The sequence below is a fragment of the Solanum dulcamara genome, chromosome 6 (genome assembly GCF_947179165.1).
Source record: "Solanum dulcamara chromosome 6, daSolDulc1.2, whole genome shotgun sequence".
NCBI lineage: Eukaryota > Viridiplantae > Streptophyta > Magnoliopsida > Solanales > Solanaceae > Solanum > Solanum dulcamara.
The window spans coordinates 438,016-460,093 of record NC_077242.1 but is presented as its reverse complement, the minus strand read 5'-3'; the positions used below and the strand labels follow the sequence as shown (position 1 = coordinate 460,093).

The following is a 22,078-nucleotide window of genomic DNA, read 5'->3' as shown; positions in this document are numbered from 1 at the left end:
TATACAAAATAAAACAGAAGATATAAATCATATATTATATAAATTTCTATTTAGTAGGGGCCCTCAACATGTAGGACTTCCAAATTCGTCTGCATGTCTATATTACCGTTAAAGCTGTATTATATTCCTCTATACATTATCATTATATACTTTTTTTTTTCCCTCTTTATAACTTTTTAGGGATAATTGTACTTTAGTCCCTCAATTATAAATAAAGTTAATTTTGATCCCTTGATATATAACCTTCTGATTAAATGTAATTTTATTTTTAGAGGTAAGAAATATATTGTATTTAGATTATTTTAAATGTGTATTATTCTCAAATATGAAATAACAATGTAAGGGTGATATATATTATAGTGACTGAAAGAGTTTATATGTTGTATGATCGCAATTGTAAATGTCCTATTTAGTTTATGAATTTAGAAATCTTAATTTTATTATTGTCAAGTATGTCTCTGGCCAAGCCATTATTATTATAGTAGCGATATCTTCTTCTTGACGAGTTATAAGTTTTTTAAAAAAAAATTCATGTAAATTTAGCATGACATACGAGTAATTAAATGATTGTTCACGAGCAAAAGAATAAAAAAATACATATTTTATAATTACAAATTAAATATGACTCATCAAATATCATAACGATTAAAATTAAAATTTACAAATAACAGAAAAATCAAAAGTATTATTATCATACTTTTAAAATAATTATATTTTATAAATTTTCTATCTACCTTCAAAGTTATGAGTAGAGTTTCAATAGTCTAAATATAGTAGGAGACAATAAAATTAGATGATTTATTTTTATCTGTTTTAATTTTGATAGGCAACGTTATTTAATATTTTTAATGAAAAATAATAGATATATCATTAGATTAATGGAAGTGAATGCATGTTGACCAATATTAAGATTATCAAAAGATAATAATAAATATTTTATCTAAAAGGAGCAAGTACAAATACAATTATACCCATCATATTTCATAAATAAAGTCGAAAAAGAATAATGCCCAACTTTATCATTGCTACGAAAGTAAAGAAATTATTTTCAATAAACGCTTTATTCAAGTAAAAGTATTATAAAATATTTGGTATTTTTCGCTTTTTGAGAGTTAAACAATTTAAATTTGATGAGAATTTACATATAAACTTTTAAATTCTTTTGAAATAAAATTTATATATTTATAAACTACGTAAAAAATACTATAAGTCATAATAATTAATAAATTTAAAATATATAAAAAATTAACTGATTTAAATTTTTAAAATTTAAAAGGTACCATATAAATTAGTAGGAAAGGATTATCTCATAAATTTTTCTCTAATCTTTCTTCAAAGTTAAGAGAACCGACAAACCCAAAGGCGCCTATTTTTCATAACCGTTTATACCCCATTATTTTTTCCCATTATGATTCCCACCATCTCCACTAATTCAATCACTTTTCTCCAAAACCCCAATATGTAAATTCAAGATTTTTGTCTACTTTTTCTTCATACTCACTGTTCTATTTCTGAAAAAAATAAACAATTTTTTTCTCCACCATGGTTGTTTTCAAGTTCTTGATTTTCTTCAGTTTCTTCTTATTGGTATCATCACAAAATTGCAGCTTTGATTTACAATCTTTTACACTTCGTAATTTCACCCTTCTTGGTGATTCTTATCTACGTAATGGGGTTGTAGGTCTTACTAGAGAGCTTCAAGTTCCATCTTCAAGCTCTGGTTCTCTCATTTACAACAACCCCATTTCATTTTTCGACCCAGAAACCAAGAAAACGGCATCGTTTTCAACAAGATTTGCATTTTCTGTCAATAATATCAACCCCTCTTCGTTTGGTGATGGATTGGCTTTTTTTCTGTCACCTGATAATCAAACATTGGGTAGTCCAGGTGGATTTTTGGGTTTGGTGAATTCTTCACAGTTAACTAAGAATAAGTTTGTTGCTGTTGAATTTGATACTAAGCAAGATTTGCACTTTAATGACCCTGATGATAACCATGTTGGTCTTGATATTGATAGCCTTATTTCAATCAAGACTGCAAATTTGATGTTAGCTGGTGTAGATTTGAAAAGTAGGAATTTGATTAGTTCTTGGATTGATTACAAGAGTGAGGAGAAAAAATTGATGGTTTTCTTGAGTTACTCTAGTTTTAAGCCTAAAAAACCAATCTTGATTGTTGATATTGACTTGTCTGATTATCTAAAAGAGTTTATGTATGTGGGGTTTGCTGCTTCTACTGAGGGGAGTACTGAATTGCATTCTATTGAGAATTGGAGTTTTCAAACTTATGGATTTAGCCCTGTGAGGCATCCTCATAATGTTTCTGATAATACTGTGCTTGTAAAACCTCCTATTATTCAAGATTCTGGCCATAAACATCATAATAAGAGTCTTGGTTTGGGTTTTGGAATTGGTGGTCCAGCTTTCTTTTGTGCTGTTCTTGTAGCTTTTGGTTGGATTTCTGTCAAGAAATGGAGGGGTATTAACACAGAGAAGAATTTGAAAGCTGAGCTTGTTACTGGACCGAGGCAGTTCAGTTACAAGGAGCTGAGGTCAGCCACAAGAGGGTTTCATTCCAGCAGGATCATAGGCAATGGCGCTTTTGGTACTGTTTACAAGGCGTTTTTCATGGATTCGAGCTCTATTGCTGCAGTGAAAAGATCTAAGCACAGCCACGAAAGTAAGACTGAGTTTGGGGCTGAATTGTCGATCATAGCATGTTTAAGGCACAAAAATTTAGTTCAGCTACAAGGGTGGTGCATTGAGAAGGGAGAATTACTTCTTGTTTATGACTTTATGCCTAATGGGAGTCTTGATAAGGTGCTATACCAGGAATCCGAGCATGGGAATCCGCTGAAATGGCCTTACAGGTACAATATAGCAGTTGGTTTGGCGTCTGTTCTGACTTATTTGCATCAAGAATGTGAGCAGCAGGTGATTCATAGAGACATAAAAGCCAGCAATATTATGCTTGATGGGAACTATAATGCGAGGCTTGGCGATTTTGGGCTGGCAAGACTTATGGATCATGACAAGAGTCCGGTCTCAACACTTACAGCTGGAACAATGGGATACCTTGCTCCTGAGTACCTTCAATATGGAAAAGCAACTGAGAAAACTGATGTTTTCAGCTACGGTGTGGTTATATTAGAAGTAGCTTGCGGCAGGAGACCAATTGAAGGAGAAGGGAGTGGTCATGAAATGGTGAATTTGGTTGATTGGGTTTGGAGACTGTACTCCGAAGGTAGGATTATTGATGCAGCAGACAAAAGGCTTAACGAAGACTTCAAAGAGGAAGAGATGAAAAAGCTGCTAATTGTTGGACTGAGCTGTGCAAATCCTGATAGCACGGAAAGGCCTTGTATGAGGAGAGTATTTCAGATACTCAACAATGAGGCAGAGCCTATCTTTGTTCCGAAAGTGAAACCAACTCTAACTTTCTCCACCAGTATCCCGTTCAGTATTGATGACATTTTCTCAGACAGCGAAGGAAGTGAGGCACCAGAACATGAGCTCGAAATCAGAATAGATTGAAGTAATAGTGTCTTGTGAATTTTCTGCAATATATATATAGCTAGAAATTCTTTCATTTTTTTTGTGTCCAATTGTAATGTCAGCTGATATACATGAGTTTTTTTGACTCTTGTTTGAAATGAGGAAAGTTTAGTAGCCTGAGTTCAAAGCCATTATATTGAACTCTATGCTCTGTTATCCTGAAACATTTCAAGGTTGTTCAATCTAATCCGATTAACATGTCATTTATTTCATCTTCTGCACATTCTTTCATTTCTTGTACTGCACATTCTTTCAAACATTTGGAAACAATGTTTGAAATTATCTGCTTATTCTGAGAAGAGCTATTCGGATAGTAGTGAGTCGAAAACAGGAAAAACTTTCAACACACTGAAATATTTTCACTCTTAAAACATCAGATTAGTATCCATTATGAATAGAAAAATATGTGATCTTTGATGAGGATCCAAAAGAAGAATACCATTTTCTATTGGCAGAAGCAGAGAGAGCACATTCCAACAAACAACAATACCATTTTGTTGATGACAGATTGTGCTCTCTCTCTTCTGTCAACAGAATTTCTCACTTTGAATCCTCAACCAAATCTTGGTGATTTCTATGATAAACATTGACTAATAATCGCGTAAAAATGTTAATTAACATGTTGTCAACGGTTTAAAATATACGAATAGCATGAAAAATATTTACGTTGTCAATGTATGTAACGTAACAACAACCTACACATAGGTCTCAAACGAGTTGTGGTTATGAATTCTTGCTTTTTCTTTAAGCTCAACTCATATTGGTGAAAAACACAAAGGAATAAAAGAAAGAACACTTAGTAAATAGCTAGAGAGTAGTGAGGGGCATGAAGATGATGAGTTACAAATAGTCAATTTATAGAGAAGTTGAGAAGAGCCAAAGAGGGACAAAAAATATTAATTCTCTGTTTGCTAATATTTGGAAGGTACTTTGGATTTAGAGAATCTACCAAATAAAGGCAAAAATAAGTGAAGTTTCTTATGTATATTTATTAACCTATAATATATATACTGAATATACAATGAATTAGTGTTGATGATAATGAACCTTTGAAGCCAAAATTGTATCATACTTATCTATTTCTAGTGTTAAAGACAATGACTTGTTGTGACACTCTTCTACACAAGCATCCAAAGTCTGAACATTATTTATTAGTGAAAGAGAGTTTTATTTGGTTAAAGATGAAAGGAAAAAAAATATTTGAAAATTGAAGTCGAAAAAAGAGCATAATATATAAATATGAGTTTTAATTTTGCCATAGTTGACATTTACATCGTCTAATTTTTAGTGTCTACAAATAGATATTATTTAAATTGTATAAAATTGAACAAGTAGATATATCCTACGTGACATAACACATTTATGTATTATACCAAAAAAAATAAATTAAGAAGTTGGAAAAAGAAAAATCAGTACCAAGATGGGGGATAGTTGCAACCTGACCAAGAAGGGAAGGCATAAGAAAAGAGCTAGATGAATATTTTATCCATCTCATATTAATTGTTATATTTTATTTTACGCGTTATTTAAGAAATCATAAATAAAAAATGCTTTGTCTAATTATTCTAAACTTTTTCAATGTAATCAATATTGTTTTTTTTTTCAAAAACATTTAATTTTAAGAGAGATAAAAACTTATTATTAATATCTTAATATTGTAAATTAATAAATATTTTGGAATGGGTATTTTTAATAATATTAATAACTAATATAGAACGAGGGAGTATCCTTCGACCCCCAACAAAAGAGTTTTAACGAACATTTCAAAATTATAAACTAAGATGCAACCCAAATGTCTAATGGTGCAATAAATGTGAGGTGCCTTGAAATTTATTACCTGTGTTAATGATTTCAATAAATATTGGCTTAAGGAAGTGTCACCTCACCGGCCCTAGGATCCTCTAATCTGATTATATATATATAAAAAAGATTATTTAATTCCGTTAACATAGGACGAAATAACATTAACATTGGCAACACATTTTGAAATAAGCAAAACCAACAAAATTGATAAACCATAACTGGCGACTTGATAAATTTTATATTAAAAAAAAAACTGACTTGATCAGACATAAGCTAGCTAATACTAAATAAGTGATTTGGGAGAAATCAAACTTTCCGTATAAATGAATCCTTGTTGTAAGCCAGAATATGCAGGAAATAGTTCAAATAGTCCTTTGGATATCGTAAACCCACGAGAAACACCATTTCTGTGGATGATTATTATTTGACCATTCGCAAACATATATTTTGGTCTGATAAAATAATAACAACGGATGTTTCTCTCTTATATAGTATATAATAGAGTCCAAGATTCCTTGATACCATAGTCTTTCATTACCCATAACTTAAAAGTGGCCACCCCCTCATTTAGGCGAGTACAATAAGCACAAAGCATTCCTTCTATCACTGAAGCAACACGATTTATAAAGGGCATATTCTTGCAAATTTCGTCTGGCAACAATATCTCTGTGTACACCTCATTTGATATATTAAACGATAACATAAAATACTTAGGTAAACGTATATCCCTACAGATCCAATGAAATGCACCACGAACAAATATTAAAGTGTCCTTATGATGTGTATAATTATAAAAGATGTTATCAATATTTCTCCAAGAACCACTCTTTAGTGCAAGAATTTTATTGGATGCTAAGTTGTCAATCTTAAGAATCTTATAGTCATCAGTAATCGAGTCATATCCCAATCCATAAGTACCAACGGATGCCTCTTCGTAAGTGCTACGGGATATGTGTCGAAGTTTAATATTAGGAAGTTGTATTGATTCATTTGTTGATGAGTTCCAGAGTAAATAGCCATCACGACTCAAAAGAAGAGACAACCCATCATAACAACATAATATTTCGTAGTGATGATTTGAAGGGCAAGCACCAAGCTTTTGTAATGCAGCTGGTTGAGCCGATGATAAAGAAGAACAATAATATGAAATCGTACCATCACGAAGCCATCGGTAAATAAGAATTTTTTTATTATTCCTGGCATGATTGCAATGTTTTGCCTTAAAGTAATTCGAAGTGATCAACATCTTCCAAGATTTTAATACACATTTGAATCGAAGAAGAGACTGAACAAGTAACCTTATGAGGATTTCCACAATTATTTCTTCTGGGAAGTAGATTTCCATGACCTAGATAGAACAATTAAAGCAAGTGTTTAATTATATACTTACGATGAGCAACACAAATTATTTGATATAAAGTATAAACAAGAAATAATATATATAATTAAACTCACCCCATCTACATCTTCAATTATATTCTTTGACGGCTTCGAATTCACCTCATCTATCTTTATCTCTTCGTCACAACAATCTTTCTTTTTTGATGAAGTTCCAATAAAAAAACAGTCGAAGGTCATAATTGATTTGAAAAGTTTAGCCATTTTCCCCATCTTTAGAGATTTTCCTTTTCTCTATTTGCTCTGATTATTATATATAGGTTACAAGATATGGCTAAGAAACACAATTTCACATGCCAAAGAATTGTGGTTTAATTTGGTTTGTGTTATATGGAGAGTTGTCTAAATAATACAAGTTTGTACAATTCGTTTTTGGTATCGGTTTAGAATTCTATCATCGCTCAACTTCTTGTTTAAGTCCAACCTTTTTTTTCTATATGTCATGGTAAATAACAATGCGAAAAAAAAACATAAAATAATAAATTATTTATATAAAAGATCAAGCCATACACAATATATAAAAATAATTTAATTTTAAACTTTGAAGTCAATTAAATAGTGTAAATTTATTTTTTATTGATTGACGTGACTATTTTTTATGGACGTTTGCGGACTATTTTTTTTAACCACTTTTTTTATAAAAACAAAATTGCCTATTGTTCTGGAAGGTTTTTGATTATTTTTTTGGGTCAAGTTTTAGTTGGAAAAAGATTTTTCGTGTAGGAATATTGTGTATTAATTATTTCCCATTTGTAAAGAAAATAATAGTAGTAGGCCACCGATGGAGAATCCTAATTTTGCAAACAGTTCTAAGTGATTTTTTATTTAACTATCTATATATCTATTTATTTATATTATATTAAAAGCACGAAGAATCTTAAAATGTTGTTTGAACTTTTTGTCCTTCATTAAAAGACTTCGCTTTTAGATAAAATCATTTTTTCACTATTTTTCTTCAATTATTATACTATTATTTTAATAATATTAAATATTGCCGATAATAAATATCAATAACGTTGTGTAGGTTTAGAATTCCTTTTTAGGAGTAATAATATTGCTAACTTCTTGTCTTTCTCTGTTTAATCAGATTTAGAATCCACTTAGGATTCTTTCACAAAAGTGGCGCAGGCTAAATAGGAAAAAAAATGATTTAGAATTTGTATAATTTTTTTTTGGTATTTTACATTCTTTAACATGAAGTTCGGATAGTGTTGATTATTGCATGTGTGGAAGTAAATTTGCTTTGGTTTGAGGTAAATTTTCTATATATTTACATTTTTTTTTTTGAAGTTATAGAATCATAAACGATAGTGTATTCTTAATAGACAATAACAAATTTGAAGATTGTCCAAAGCAATACAATTCATGTCGTCCAAAGCAATACAATTCATTCATATTACGTTATAGACACTTTGGATGTATGTCACTAGGAATATCTATGTATAAAGATTAGATTATAATCTGATAAACTTTTGATGAAGTAATGGATGCTCCGGCAAATCATTAAACCTTCACAATTTTGTTGATAAAGTTGAACATAGCAAAAGGTACATATCAACTTCACTAAAAAATAATCAAAAAGTTAATAATTTTATTTTTTATCATGTTCCTCTTTAAGTATATTTTTTATTTTAAAAATTTAACATTATTAATAATATAATAATGTACTTAATAATAATATATTATACACATAATAATTTGTTTTCTATATATATATTCATTATTAATTAACACAATACATACGTGCAAAGAACGTACGTTTGACTAGTACTATATTAAAAGTGTGAAGGTCCTTAATAATCTTGTTTGGACTTTTTGCCCTTAATTAAAAGACTTTATTTTAGATAAAATCATCTTTTTATTATTTTCTTTAATTTTTTTTAATCTAAGTTGGATAAACGTGTAATTGTAAACACTAATAATTTCTTAGCCATTAAGTTTACGTTTAGAATTCACATTAAGTTTAGTTGGGAGAATATAGGTTGCTTATGCTCCCATATGAGTGACAACAGAAACTTCTAAAGGATCTTCAATGCAAACTCTTGCATAACGTCATTGAGAGGCGGAAGCAGTACAAGTATATTTCTTTCCAAGAGAGCCTATACGATAATTGGAAGGGAAAATGGCTCGTATATATCTTTATGAAAGTAGCTTATATATATTTTTTATTGTTACATAAATGACTTATATATATTCCATAGTTATAAAAGTTGCTCACATATATTCCCTACCATTTAAAAATAGCTAATGAGACGGAGGGAATACCAGATTGCTAAGAATATAAGAGAGATAAATAAAATTCTTTTTTTATAATGGGCCCCATCGTGTAACGTTTGATCCAAAAAGGCACCCTTGTTGCAGTAAATACACACAAAAATTCTCCTTCTTTCTCTTACTATTTCTTATTATCTCTCCTTCTTATTAATTTGTTAAGTCAATTTAATTTATAACACGTTATCAGCACGAAGCTCTAATTTTTCCAGATAAATTAACTTCTATATCAGGTATATCTACTGAAGAAATTTTATTTTAGTTGTCTTTTCTATTTCTAAAATTAATTTCTATCTCAGTTTTATCATGTCAAATTTATCAAAACTTGAGTTTATGACACTTGACATTTCTGAAAAAATTTATTTATCATGGATCCTTGATGCTGAAATTTACCTTGACGCTAAATGTCTTGGTGATACTATTAAACAAGATAATAACGCATCAAACCAAGATAAAGCAAATACCATGATTTTTCTCCGTCATCATATTCATGAAGGATTAAAAACTGAATATTTAACTGTTAAAGACCCTTTTGAATTATTGACTAATTTGAAGGATCGGTATCACCACCTAAAACTTATGGTGTTACCAAAAGCCCGATATGACTGAATACACCTTCGATTTCAAGATTTTAAAATTGTGACAGAGTATAATTCTGCTATCCCCAAGGTAAGTTTCATGTTAAAATTGTGTGGAGATTCTATCACTGATAATGACTTACTTGAGAAAACTCTTTCACTATTCACGCTTCAAATGTGTTGCTACAACAGCAATATCGTGAAAATGGATTCAAAAAATATTCTGAATTAATTACATGCCTATTTGTGGCTGAGCAAAATAATACTTTGCAGATGAAAAATCATGAAGTTAGTCCCACTGGGTCTGCTTCATTCCCTGAAGCGAATGTTGTAACAATGTATAATCAGTCTGAATCAAGATAAAATAATTATCGCGGCCGCGGTCGTGGCCGTGGTCGTGGACGTGGACGAGGACGTGGTAGAGAACGAAATAATTATCGTCATCATGATGGAAATAAACATGAGAACAATAAAGTTCCTCAAAATAATCCTTCCAGAGGTAAATTCAATATTTGCCACCGGTGTGGTATGAAGGGTCATTGGGCACGTGAATGTCGTACGCCTGATCATTTTGTGAAACTATATCAAGCCTCTCTCAAAAGAAGCGATAATAATGTGGAGGCGAATTTGAATTTTTGAAATGATGATAATGAAGCAACTCCCTCAAATAAATATGAAAATATTGAGGCAAAACTTGCTTATAAAGATGATGATTTCGGAGATCTATCAAATATTACTCATTTGGAAGCTGAAGACTTTATGAGTATTGATTGAGGAATTGATCATCTAACTGGGGATAAATCTTATCAAAATAGTTATTATTTTCTTATTATGTTTAATATTATGATGTACTTCGTAAAAGTGTTTCTTTAGGCAGTGCAATTTTTTAAAATTTTTATGTTGTTAGTTTTTCACATTCTTATAATATATCTTTTTTATTTATGAAGAATATGGAAATTCATCAGTCATCAGTTGGATCCAAAATCATTTTTGATGATATGTGTCTTATTAATAGTACCACAACACACACTATTTTAAGAGATGAGAAATATTTCTCTTATTTAATTATGAAAGAAGTTAATATTAATACAATATCTAGTAGTACAAGATTAATTGAATGATCCGGAAAAGCTAAAGTTATACTTATCGGGGGAATAAATTTAACAATTAATGAAGTATTATATTGTAGTAAGTCTCAAAGAAACTTATTAGGTTTCAAAGACATTCGTCAAAATAATTATCATATTGAAACTACAAATGATGAAAAGAATGAATATCTTTACATTACTACAATGATGTCAGGCAAAAAGTTTATACTTGAAAGGTTACCCGCTCTTTCATCCGGCTTATACTTCACAAGTATTAGCATGGTTGAAACACATGCCACAGTAAACCAAAAGTTTACTAACTCAAATGATTTTATTATTTGGCATGACCGATTGGGCCATCTCTATTCTAATACGATGTGCAAAATAATTGAGAGTTCACATGGATACTCTTTGAAGAACCAAAAGATTCTTCAATTTAAAGAATTCTCTTGTGCTGCATGTTCTCAAGGCAAATTGATTACTAGACCATCAGTAATCAAAGTGGGCATTGAATCCCCAGCATTTCTGAAACGTATACATGGTGATATATGTGGTCCATTCACCCATCATGTGTACCATTTAAATATTATATGATTTTAATAAATGCATCTACAAGATGGTCACATGTGTGCTTATTATCAACTCGTAATATGACATTTACGAGATTACTTGCTCAAACGGTCAAGTTAAGAACACAATTTTCAGATTATGCAATAAAGACAATTCGTCTTAATAATGATGATGAGTTCACATCTCAGGCATTTAATGACTATTGTTTGTCCACTGGGATAACAGTTGAGCATTCGGTTGCTCATGTTCACACTCAAAATGGTCTAGTGGAATCATTAATTAAACGTCTTCAATTAATTGCTAGACCAATGCTTATGAGAACAAAACTTCCCATTTCATTATGGAGTCATGCTATTTTGCATGCAGCAAGTCTTGTGCGGATCAGACCCACAAGTTATCATAAAGTCTCCCATTACAATTGGCTTTTGGTTAGGAGCCAGACATTTCCCATCTTAGAATATTTGGGTGTGCAGTATATGTTCCGATTGCTCCACCACAACGCACAAAGATGGGACCCCAAAGAATATTGGGGATATATGTTGAGTATGAATCTCCTTCTATCATAAAATATTTGGAACCTATGACTGGAGATTTATTCACCACAAGATTTTCTGATTGTCATTTTGATGAATCAGTATACCCGGCATTAGGGGAGAAAATAAGTAGCTGAAAAGAAAAATAGATTGGAATGCATTATCACTATTCTATTTAGATCCTCGTACAAATAAATGTGAACTGAAAGTTCAATAGATAATTAATTTGCAAAATATTGCAAATCAACTGCCAGATGCATTCACTGACATATCAAGAGTTACTAAATCTTATATTTCAGCTGCTAATATTCCAATTCGAGTTGATGTCCCAGTAGGACAATTAATTAATACAAATGAGTCTAAACCACATTTAAAATGTTGTAGACCGATTGATTCCAAAGATAAAAATCCTCAAAAAAGAAAAGGAGCAAACAATCAAGATGGTTATGATATGAAAGAACCTGCTCAAGAAGAGCGAGGAAACATAATAATTGATAAGACCTTAAAAGAGGTTAAAACGCCTGAAAATGATAAAGAAATTTCAATAAATTCTGTCTCATCAGGAAAAATATGGAATCGAAATAATGTAATTATCGATAATTATTTTGCTTATAATGTTGCTATGGAAATAGTGCAACAAAATAAGGATCTTGAACCAAAATCTGTCGATGAATGTAGACAGAGGAATGATTGGCCAAAATGGAAAGATGCAATTCAAGTTGAATTAGCTTCGCTTGAAAAATGTGAAGTTTTCGGATCGATAGTCCGAACACCTGAAGATATAAAACCAGTAGGGTACAAATGGGTCTTTGTGCGGAAAAAAATGAAAAAAATGAAGTCGTAAGATATAAAACACGACTTATGGCACAAGAATTTTCGCAAAGACCCCACATTGATTATATGGAAACATATTCTCCTGTGGTGGATGCAATTACTTTTAGGTATCTTATAAATTTGGCAGTTCATGAAAAACTTGGCATGCATCTGATGAATGTCGTTACAGCCTATTTATATGGTTCTCTAGATAACGATATCTTTATAAAAATTTCTGAAGGATTTAAAATGCCTGAAATATATAAAGATTCTTGGAAAACTTGTTCAATAAAACTGCAAAAATCTTTATATGGGCTGAAATAATCAAGGCGAATATGGTACAATCGTCTTAGCGAATATTTGCTAAAAGAAGGATATAAAAATGATCCAATTTGTCCTTGTGTATTTATGAAATGGTCTGGATCTGAATTTGTAATAATAATAATATATGTTGATAATTTGAATATTATTAGAACTCCGGAACAACTTTCAAAGGCATTAAAATATTTGAAAAAGGAGTTCGAAATAAAAGATCTTAGAAAGATAAAATTTTGTCTTGGTCTACAAATTGAATATTTTGCAATGGGATATTTGTCCATCAATTAACATATACAGAAAATATTTTAAGGAGATTTTACATAGATAAAACACATTCACTGAGTACCCCAATGGTTGTGAGATCTCTTGATATTAATAAAGATCTTTTTCGACCTCATAAAAATAATGATGAGCTTATTTGAGCTGAAATACTATATCTTAGTGCAATTAGTGCATTAATGTATCTTGCCAATAATTTTAGACCAGATATAGCTTTCGCAGAAAACTTGTTAGCAAGATTTAGTTCTTCCCAACGCAAAGACACTGAAATGGAATTAGGCATATATTCAGATACCTCCGAGGAACCACATATACGGGATTATTTTTCTCAAATGAATCCACATCAGAATTAATTGGTTATGCAGATGCAGGATATTTGTCTGATCCCCATAAAGGTCGATCGTAGACAGAATATTTATTTACATGTGGTGGTACAACTATATCATGACGTTCAACAAAACAAGCTATGGTTGCCACTTTCTCAAATCATGCAGAGATAATAATCATTCATGAAACAAGTCGAGAATGCGTTTGGTTAAGACCAATAACTCAACAAATTCAAGAAACAAGTGGCCTTTCTTTGAAAAGAAACGTTCCAACAATATTATATGAAGACAATGGTGCTTGTATAACTCAATTAAATGAAGGATACATCAAAGAAGATAGAACAAAACATATTTCACCAAAATTCTTCTTTACTCATGATCTTCAAAAGAAAGGTGAAATAGATGTTCAACAAGTTCGCTCAAGTGATAATTTAGCAGATATGTTCACCAAGACCTTGCCAACTTCAATCTTTGAGAAATTGAGATACAAGATTGGAATGCGTCATCTTTGACATATTAAATAATGTCTTCATCAGGGGGAGTATAATACGCGTTACACTCTTTTTTCATTAGTTTAGGTTTTGTCCCACTAGGTTTTCCTAATAAGGTATTTAACGAGGCAACAATCAAGACGTATTACTAGATGTGTGTACTCTTTTTCTTCATTAGTCTTTTTCCAATTGAGTTTTTTTAATAAGGTTTTAACGAGGCACAACATCTATGGATGATCGAAATATTTGTTCTTTCACAAAAAAAATTCTTTTGTACATAAACATCCAAGAGAGAGTGTTGAAAAAAAATATAAAAAGTGGACGTCCATGGGATCCACTTCACTGTAGTGAATAGTGTTTTCACTGTAGATGAACAGTGAAAACACTGCTCATTCACTCATTTTGCACACTATAGCATGCGATTTTTCTTCAATTTTTGCCTATAAAAAGGCACCCTTGCTGCAATAAAAATACACACAAAAATTCTCTCTCTTTCTCTTATTATTTCTTACTATCTCTCCTTCTTATTAATTTGTTAAGTCAATTTCATTTATAACACAATCGAAAATTTTGATGGAGAATACATAGTACTGTCAGTCATCCTTTTCCCTTCGTTTCCTCAAATTTCCCTTCGTTCCTTATTTGCAATTTAGTCTTTTCTCTTTTTTTACTGGTATTTTTCATACCTTGTTTGTAATTTAGGTTTTAGTTTTATTTGTTTTTTTTAAAAAAAATTAATTTGTAATTTTCATATTGATGATTATAAAAATTGATTTCATGTTCAAAATGACTTGTTTTGAGTCCTTTAAGTATTTATTATTATTTAATTTAACTATCGTAAAAAAATCTTGATATATGATAGTTAATTCTTTAGTTTTTTTAATACAAGGAAAAGCTCACCAATGAGTAACTGAGATTACACCTATAAATATTCTAAAATCACTTGCCTTTGTATTTAATAACTAGATACAGGGGCCTATACTAGCATAAAAGGAAAACAAAAAAAAATTAACCTCATGTGCTGACATCATTTTGTTGTGTTTAGTTAGTCCTCTAGCTTTATAATATTTACCAACATATGCAAACAACTGTGCAGTAATAAAAGAATAAAGTCAGGGCAAAAATGAAAGAAAAAGGTGATGAGGCTTATGCATGATGACACAAATAAAGGACAATTTAGTCAAGCAATCAAAATTTTATAATGCAACTACAGTGAAACTCATTTTAGACTAATCATATTATTTGATTTTAACTAAAATGACGAATTTACCCTCCAAATCCAAGCAAGCATGTTGACCTCCACAACTTCAACTCCCTCTTCTTATTATATAAGAAAAAATATTGCACTTATCGTTAAAATTATTTTAAAGTTATAAGTCAGAATAATCAATTATAAAGCATAAATAGGGAAAGAAGAGGAGAGAGTTTAATATTTTAATCATAATTAGCAAATAGTGGAAAATTTTGACAACTTTTAACCAATAATGGAATTTAAACAGAAAATGAAAGAAATGTTCCGACCACTATCAAATAGTGGAAATTTTTGACAACTTTTCACGAACACTGGAATTTAAACAAAAAATAAAATAAAAAAGCTCCTTCCATCCCAACCACCTTCATCGGCTATCACGCAACACCCAAGCAAGCACCTGACTCCATCACAGCATTGCAAACATGATATAAAATTCCTTTGGTTGCATCCCAAATCCATCTAGCGGTGCTGATATTTTTAGCTAGGGAAGGAGGATCAATAGCGGGGGGAGGGGGAACACCCGCTTGAGTATTGGCGGCAAGTAACAAACGAAGATGGTACTGAAAATTTACGATATTGTCATTGTACAATTGAAAAAGTGTTTGAAAAATATGAGTGAATGGTGTTCTTTCTCTTTTCTTCTTTCTTTTTTCTCTTAACTTTCTTCTCTTCAGTTTTCTGCTCACAATCAACCTCCATCAATGGAATTTAACATGGTATCAGAGCCTTCACTGTGTCCTGCAGTGTAGTGCACTCAAGTGCTAAGATTCGAAGCTAAAAAGCAGTAGAGTCGATCATAATTAGCAAATAGTGAAAATTTTTGACAACTTTTAACCAATAATGGAATTTAAACAGAAAATGAAAGAAATGTCCCGACCACCATCAAATAGTGGAAATTTTTGACAACTTTTCACGAACACTGGAATTTAAACAAAAAATAAAATAAAAAAGCTCCTTCCATCCCAACTACCTTCATCGGCTATCACGCAACACCCAAGCAAGCACCTGACTCCATCACAACATTGCAAACATGATATAAAATTCCTTTGGTTGTATCCCAAATCCATCTAGCGGTGCTGATATTTTCAGCTAGGGAAGGAGGATCAATAGCGGGGGGAGGGGGAACACCCGCCTGAGTATTGGCGGCAAGTAACAAACGAAGATGGTACTGGAAATTTCCAATATCGTCATTGTACAATTGAAAAAGTGTTTGAAAAGCATGTGTGAATGGTGTTCATTCTCTTTTCTTCTTTCTTTTTTCTCTTAACTTTCTTCTCTTCAGTTTTCTGCTCACAATCAACCTCCATCAATGCAATTTAACATGGTATCAGAGCGTTCACTGTGTCCTGCAGTGTAGTGCACTCAAGTGCTAAGATTCGAAGCTAAAAAGTAGTAGAGTCGATCATAATTAGCAAATAGTGAAAAATTTTGACAACTTTTAACCAATAATGGAATTTAAACAGAAAATGAAAGAAATGTTCCGACCACTATCAAATAGTGGAAATTTTTGACAACTTTTCACGAACACTGGAATTTAAACAAAAAATAAAATAAAAAAGCTCCTTCCATCCCAACTACCTTCATCGGCTATCACGCAACACCCAAGCAAGCACCTGACTCCATCACAGCATTGCAAACATGATATAAAATTCCTTTGGTTGCATCCCAAATCCATCTAGCGGTGCTGATATTTTCAGCTAGGGAAGGAGGATCAATAGCGGGGGGAGGGGGAACACCCGCCTGAGTATTGGCGGCAAGTAACAAACGAAGATGGTACTGAAAATTTACGATATTGTCATTGTACAATTGAAAAAGTGTTTGAAAAATATGAGTGAATGGTGTTCTTTCTCTTTTCTTCTTTCTTTTTTCTCTTAACTTTCTTCTCTTCAGTTTTCTGCTCACAATCAACCTCTATCAATGGAATTTAACATGGTATCAGAGCCTTCACTGTGTCCTGCAGTGTAGTGCACTCAAGTGCTAAGATTCGAAGCTAAAAAGCAGTAGAGTCGATCATAATTAGCAAATAGTGAAAAATTTTGACAACTTTTAACCAATAATGGAATTTAAACAGAAAATGAAAGAAATGTCCCGACCACCATCAAATAGTGGAAATTTTTGACAACTTTTCACGAACACTGGAATTTAAACAAAAAATAAAATAAAAAGCTCCTTCCATCCCAACCACCTTCATCGGCTATCACGCAACACCCAAGCAAGCACCTGACTCCATCACAGCATTGCAAACATGATATAAAATTCTTTTGGTTGCATCCCAAATCCATCTAGCGGTGCTGATATTTTCAGCTAGGGAAGGAGGATCAATAGCGGGGGGAGGGGGAACACCCGCCTGAGTATTGGCGGCAAGTAAAAAACGAAGATGGTACTGGATATTTCCGATATTGTCATTGTACAATTGAAAAAGTGTTTGAAAAGCATGCGTGAATGGTGTTCTTTCTCTTTTCTTCTTTCTTTTTTCTCTTAACTTTCTTCTCTTCAGTTTTCTGCTCACAATCAACCTCCCTCAATGGAATTTAACATGGTATCAGAGCGTTCACTGTGTTCTGCAGTGTAGTGCACTCAAGTGCTAAGATTCGAAGCTAAAAAGTAGTAGAGTCGATCATAATTAGCAAATAGTGAAAATTTTTGACAACTTTTAACCAATAATGGAATTTAAACAGAAAATGAAAGAAATGTTCCGACCACTATCAAATAGTGGAAATTTTTGACAACTTTTCACGAACACTGGAATTTAAACAAAAAATAAAATAAAAAAGCTCCTTCCATCCCAACCACCTTCATCGGCTATCACGCAACACCCAAACAAGCACCTAACTCCATCACAGCATTGCAAACATGATATAAAATTCCTTTGGTTGCATCCCAAATCTATCTAGCGGTGCTGATATTTTCAGCTAGGAAAAGAGGATCAATAGCGGGGGGAGGGGGAACACCCGCCTGAGTATTGGCGGCAAGTAACAAACGAAGATGGTACTGGATATTTCCGATTTCGTCATTGTACAATTGAAAAAGTGTTTGAAAAACATGAGTGAATGGTGTTCTTTCTCTTTTCTTCTTTCTTTTTTCTCTTAACTTTCTTCTCTTCAGTTTTCTGCTCACAATCAACCTCGATCAATGGAATTTAACATGGTATCAGAGCCTTCACTGTGTCCTGCAGTGTAGTGCACTCAAGTGCTAAGATTCGAAGCTAAAAAGTAGTAGAATCGATCATAATTAGCAAATAGTGGAAAATTTTGACAACTTTTAACCAATAATGGAATTTAAACAGAAAATGAAAGAAATGTCCCGACCACCATCAAATAGTGGAAATTTTTGACAACTTTTCACGAACACTGGAATTTAAACAAAAAATAAAATAAAAAAGCTCCTTCCATCCCAACTACCTTCATCGGCTATCACGCAACACCCAAGCAAGCACCTGACTCCATCACAGCATTGCAAACATGATATAAAATTCCTTTGGTTGCATCCCAAATCCATCTAGCGGTGCTGATATTTTCAACTAGGAAAGGAGGATCAATAGCGGGGGGAGGGTGAACACCCGCCTGAGTATTGGCGGCAAGTAAAAAACGAAGATGGTACTGGATATTTCCGATTTCGTCATTGTACAATTGAAAGAGTGTTTGAAAAGCATGAGTGAATGGTGTTCTTTCTCTTTTCTTCTTTCTTTTTTCTCTTAACTTTCTTCTCTTCAGTTTTCTGCTCACAATCAACCTCCATCAATGGAATTTAACATGGTATCAGAGTCTTCACTGTGTCCTGCAGTGTAGTGCACTCAAGTGCTAAGATTCGAAGCTAAAAAGCAGTAGAATCGATAGTCAACAGTTAAGAAGAATTAAGGTTGTATAGCTTGTTAATTATTGTTGTGATTCTTGGAACAAAAGGGAAGCTTAAATGGTTTACGTTGGTATTAAAATGGATTGTAGGGAATTATGTATTTTTAGTATGATTTTATAATATTATGGAAGTAAAGTTGTTCAAGTATGGATTGTTGTGGTTGATTATGAAGTTGAAAGAAGAAAATGAATTATAATAGTTTTGTTGCATTTATTGAATTTTGGGGTGAAATATGAAATTGATGAATATGGAATAGCTTACTTGAAATATTTTTCACCTATGTTTGAATGAGTTTAAATTAGTTATGAACATGAAATATTCACATTTATTTGGAAATGCAAAATTGGGTTGAAAGTTGTTGCATTAGTGGGAAAAGAACCAACTTATGTTATGGTGCGTTTTAAATTGATTATTGATGGTATTTGTGTTGTTGTTGGTTTGGTTGTTGATATGGTGGCCGAATTTTAATCTCGGGGTTGTCATATATATAGGGGAGATGCTGCCGAAATTTTTTGTAGACAAGTATTGATAGAATTGAATTCTTAAAGTCTTATGAATAGTAATTGGTAGATGTGATAAATTATAGATTTTGGAGGAAACAGGAATTGAATTTGGACAACCGTAAAAGGATAATAAGGTATGTAAAGCTTTACTTTTTCTTCTCTTGGCATGTCTTAGGTGTAATAGGTTTGGATACGAGCCTCGGGGATGATTCTACTCTTCGGAATCGACACCTAAATTTGACCCTTTTCTATTCAGTAGAATCTAATTAAGTATTTATGAATATTTTTGAAAAATTGTCTAAAGCTCTAGAATTTGCACAAATAGGACCCGACTATCTTGAAACTCTTATAAATAATGTTATGAATGTTAACACCTATAATTTTGATACGCCACCTCATTTGTCCGAGGTGGGCCCCACTATTTCGAATTTTTCTTTGTTATTCCGTTTAACTTATATTAGTTAGAATTTAAAGGAAACTCTTTGCTACTCTTCCAAATATCATATGACTAATTATTACGTTAAGTCCCATAATATATTTTAAAATATGGAAATAATTTCAGAAAATTATTTTGACATAGACTATCGGGGCATTGAAAAGACTTGCACTATTATTATTATTCAAGTATTTTTATATATGATTTGTTATCAAAATTTTGCAATCGAGTCTGTATAAATATTTTGTATTTTAAATTGCATTTACTCTCTCACTACTCTACTCGTGCATAATGTAACCACTCTTTCACTGAGCCTGGGTCAGGATATGTTTTCGTGCGTATTTCTCTGTATTGTTCGCTGTGTCCCGACGTGAGGGGGCAGGTATGACATGTACATGGAGTGGTGTATGTTATGCCACGAAGTTATGTTGTGCCATATACACTTATGGTTGGGATATGATACGATTTGATATGATATGATATGATTTGACATGATTTGATATGGCAATCTGATATGATATGATTTGTTACGAAGATATTTTCCTACTCTGGTGTTATGCTGTGCTGTGGTGCCGGTGAAGGGAGGGAGACCACCTTTTGTTCACCGAGTCCCATAATGGGGCCGAATATGGCATATGTCTTTGCATATATGATTTGAGATTACGATAAGCATTTTGAAATTTTGAACATTTATTTTATTTTCTGCACATATTATTCAGATTATGATTTTATACAGTACAGTTCATGTTTTACATATTTGGTATATTTTTTGTACTGACCCCCTTTCTTCGGAGGCTGCGTTACATGCCACAGGTACCGGAGTTCGATTTGCTGAGCCGCCTGTTTAAGACATTTGCTGCGCCATTGACAGTGCTCCCTTGTTCGGAGCTTGTATTTTGGGTACTGACTTTGTCTTTGTATGTTTGGTTATGTTGGTCAGGGGTAAGATGGGGCCCTATCCCATCTTATGACTATGCTAATATCTGTAGAGGTCTGTAGACAGAGTTATGTTGTGGGTTTCATATATATGGTTTGGGTTTTGTGTGTTTGTGACGGCCTATCAGCCCTTGAGCCTATATCTACTTTTATGATTTGTTTAGCAATTTCTTATAATCACTACCTATATTTATTCGGTTAAAATGGCTAATTTGGGATAATGGTACGTTTGGGTACTCAATTCGAGCACCAGTCGCGGCCTATGGGTAGGGGTGCTTATCGGGCGGATCGGACGGATTATTATGCTTAACGGTTTGACTTAACGGTTATCGGCTTTTAAAAGTACTAATCCGCTAGCCAACCTATAAGATATCGGTTGGATTGGTTTCGGATTACCAATTATCGGACGATTATCGAGCGGTGTATCGGTGGTATGGTAACATGTAAAATTTCTGCCACTTACTTCAATTCCCCTTCACACCAGGCATACACAATGTAATTTAGGTAAGCAGATAGCTAAACAAGAAGCACTTTAATTAATAGAAGAACAAACGAGATAGCTAAACAAGAAGCACTTTAATTAATTTAAACTACTGCATTTAAGGAGTAGCTAAACAACAGACAGGATATTCAAATATTCAAGCAAAGATACCATTTGAATGTATTAAAGTCCCAACATAATTGTTGAGTTTACATTTTAAAATAACTACCAGTCATTACTTCAATGAAATATAGTTACGATTATTGAAAAAAGGGAAGACGCGAGAAAACATAAAGGAGACTAGACTTGAGCCAAATACAGGACAAATATGAACATCAAATCAAGCTTTACAAAAGCAGGAAGCTAAAGAAAAAATAAGAAAATTGAGTTCAACTAATCAACATGAACTAACATAACAAGAATCCCAAAATGAGAGGGGAAAGATTGGAACAGTTGCAAAATCTTTTCATGTTTGAGAAGAAGAGAAAGAATGTTTCAGAGAGAAAGATTAGGGATTAGAAGAAGATCTGCTCAGGGAATACAAACCATAGAAGATAGAACCTCATCTTGTGGAGATGAAAAACATCACCGC

General features: G+C 32.3%; 2 protein-coding genes across 2 annotated transcripts; one reads left to right on the top strand and one right to left on the bottom strand.

Annotated features, from left to right (window-relative positions):
• Window positions 1–1,326: 1,326 nt before the first annotated feature.
• Window positions 1,327–3,762, top strand: LOC129892026 (probable L-type lectin-domain containing receptor kinase S.7). Its single transcript, XM_055967550.1, has one exon. The coding sequence runs from the start codon at window positions 1,543–1,545 to the stop codon at window positions 3,532–3,534; it is 1,992 nt and encodes a 663-aa protein (XP_055823525.1). The 5' UTR covers window positions 1,327–1,542; the 3' UTR covers window positions 3,535–3,762.
• A 1,757-nt stretch (window positions 3,763–5,519) lies between these two features.
• Window positions 5,520–7,071, bottom strand: LOC129892491 (F-box/kelch-repeat protein At3g06240-like). Its single transcript, XM_055968066.1, has 2 exons — window positions 6,814–7,071; window positions 5,520–6,706 (listed from the first exon to the last, which is right to left on the bottom strand). The coding sequence occupies exons 1-2, from the start codon at window positions 6,967–6,969 to the stop codon at window positions 5,843–5,845; spliced, it is 1,020 nt and encodes a 339-aa protein (XP_055824041.1). The 5' UTR covers window positions 6,970–7,071; the 3' UTR covers window positions 5,520–5,842.
• Window positions 7,072–22,078: the final 15,007 nt, after the last annotated feature.